At 39.0% G+C, this 1,191-nt stretch overlaps 1 protein-coding gene across 2 annotated transcripts; it reads left to right on the top strand.

Moving 5' to 3' along the window:
- Positions 1–6: 6 nt before the first annotated feature.
- LOC105509355 (prostaglandin E synthase 3-like) lies at positions 7–755 on the top strand. Of its 2 annotated transcripts, XM_011938564.1 has the most exons (2): positions 7–435; positions 511–753. In XM_011938564.1, the coding sequence occupies exons 1-2, from the start codon at positions 142–144 to the stop codon at positions 553–555; spliced, it is 339 nt and encodes a 112-aa protein (XP_011793954.1). In that variant the 5' UTR covers positions 7–141; the 3' UTR covers positions 556–753. The 2 variants fall into 2 exon arrangements, with proteins under 2 accessions (XP_011793954.1, XP_011793953.1); XM_011938563.1 differs by having other exon boundaries at positions 7–755.
- Positions 756–1,191: the final 436 nt, after the last annotated feature.

The raw sequence follows: 1,191 nt of genomic DNA, 5'->3' as shown, positions 1-1,191 counted from the left end.
CTGTCGCCTGAGGGAAGCGAGAAGAGGCCGCGACCGGGGAGAAAATGCGGAGTCGCCACTGAAGAGAAGTCAACTCCCTAGCAGCAGCCACCGCCAGAGAGGCCCGCCCACCCGGTCGCCCGTCCCCCTGCCCCGTTCACAATGCAGCCTGCTTCTGCAAAGTGGTACGATCGAAGGGACTATGTCTTCATTGAATTTTGTGTTGAAGACAGTAAGGATGTTAATGTAAATTTTGAAAAACTTACATTCAGTTGTCTCAGAGGAAGTGATAATTTTAAGCATTTAAATGAAATTGATCTTTTTCACTGTATTGATTCAAATGATTGCAAGCATAAAAGAACGGACAGATCAATTTTCTGTTGTTTACGAAAAGGAGAATCTGGCCAGTCATGGCCAAGGTTAACAAAAGAAAGGGCAAAGCTTAATTGGCTTAGTGTCGACTTCAATAATTGGAAAGACTGGGAAGATGATTCAGATGAAGACATGTCTAATTTTGATCATTTCTCTGAGGATTCACAAAACAGTGATGATGAAAAAATGCCAGATCTGGAGTAAGGAGTATTGTCATCACTTGGATTTTGAGAAAGAAAAATAACTTCTCTGCAAGATTTCATAATTGAGAGAATTCCTGAGTTGATAGCTCTAAAGGCAGATGCTGTATTTGCCTACTTTAACCCATTTTTCAACCTGTTTGTTTTTTAAAAGGCTTCACTAAGGGTTGATATATACCATTGTATGGGGCAATTTTAAGTCAGCTAACATGCTATGGTAAAGAAGCCTGCTCGAAGATGCGAGGCCTTACTTCACCACAGTATTTCACAATAGCATCTATAAAGTATTGAAGGTTAACTGAGAAGGAAGCTACCCATTACACTATGGTACAATGCCGTGTGTCAAAAACAATCACCCTTTGGCTTACATTAATAAAAAGTCACAAGCTTTAATAAAAGACACTTAAAAATAAAAATGGATTGAAAGTTTTTCTGATTACTAAAAGATACCTGCCCATACCTACCAAACTTTACACATAAAGTAGGTGAATTTTATTTTAACTTATACTTCAATATAGAAGTTAAAAAAATTAGAAATCAATTTTGCCTGACTCCTTCCCTTTAATGACTGCCATGCAGGGTTACTCTCTAGGGAGGAATAGTGTCTCATTTAGCCCAGTCATAGAGCCACCCAAAATGG

The sequence above is a fragment of the Colobus angolensis genome, unplaced genomic scaffold, assembly GCF_000951035.1.
Source record: "Colobus angolensis palliatus isolate OR3802 unplaced genomic scaffold, Cang.pa_1.0 Scaffold175, whole genome shotgun sequence".
NCBI classification, from domain to species: Eukaryota; Metazoa; Chordata; class Mammalia; order Primates; family Cercopithecidae; genus Colobus; species Colobus angolensis.
The sequence above is the reverse complement of the archived record's forward strand: the minus strand, read 5'-3'. Positions and strand labels throughout refer to the sequence as shown.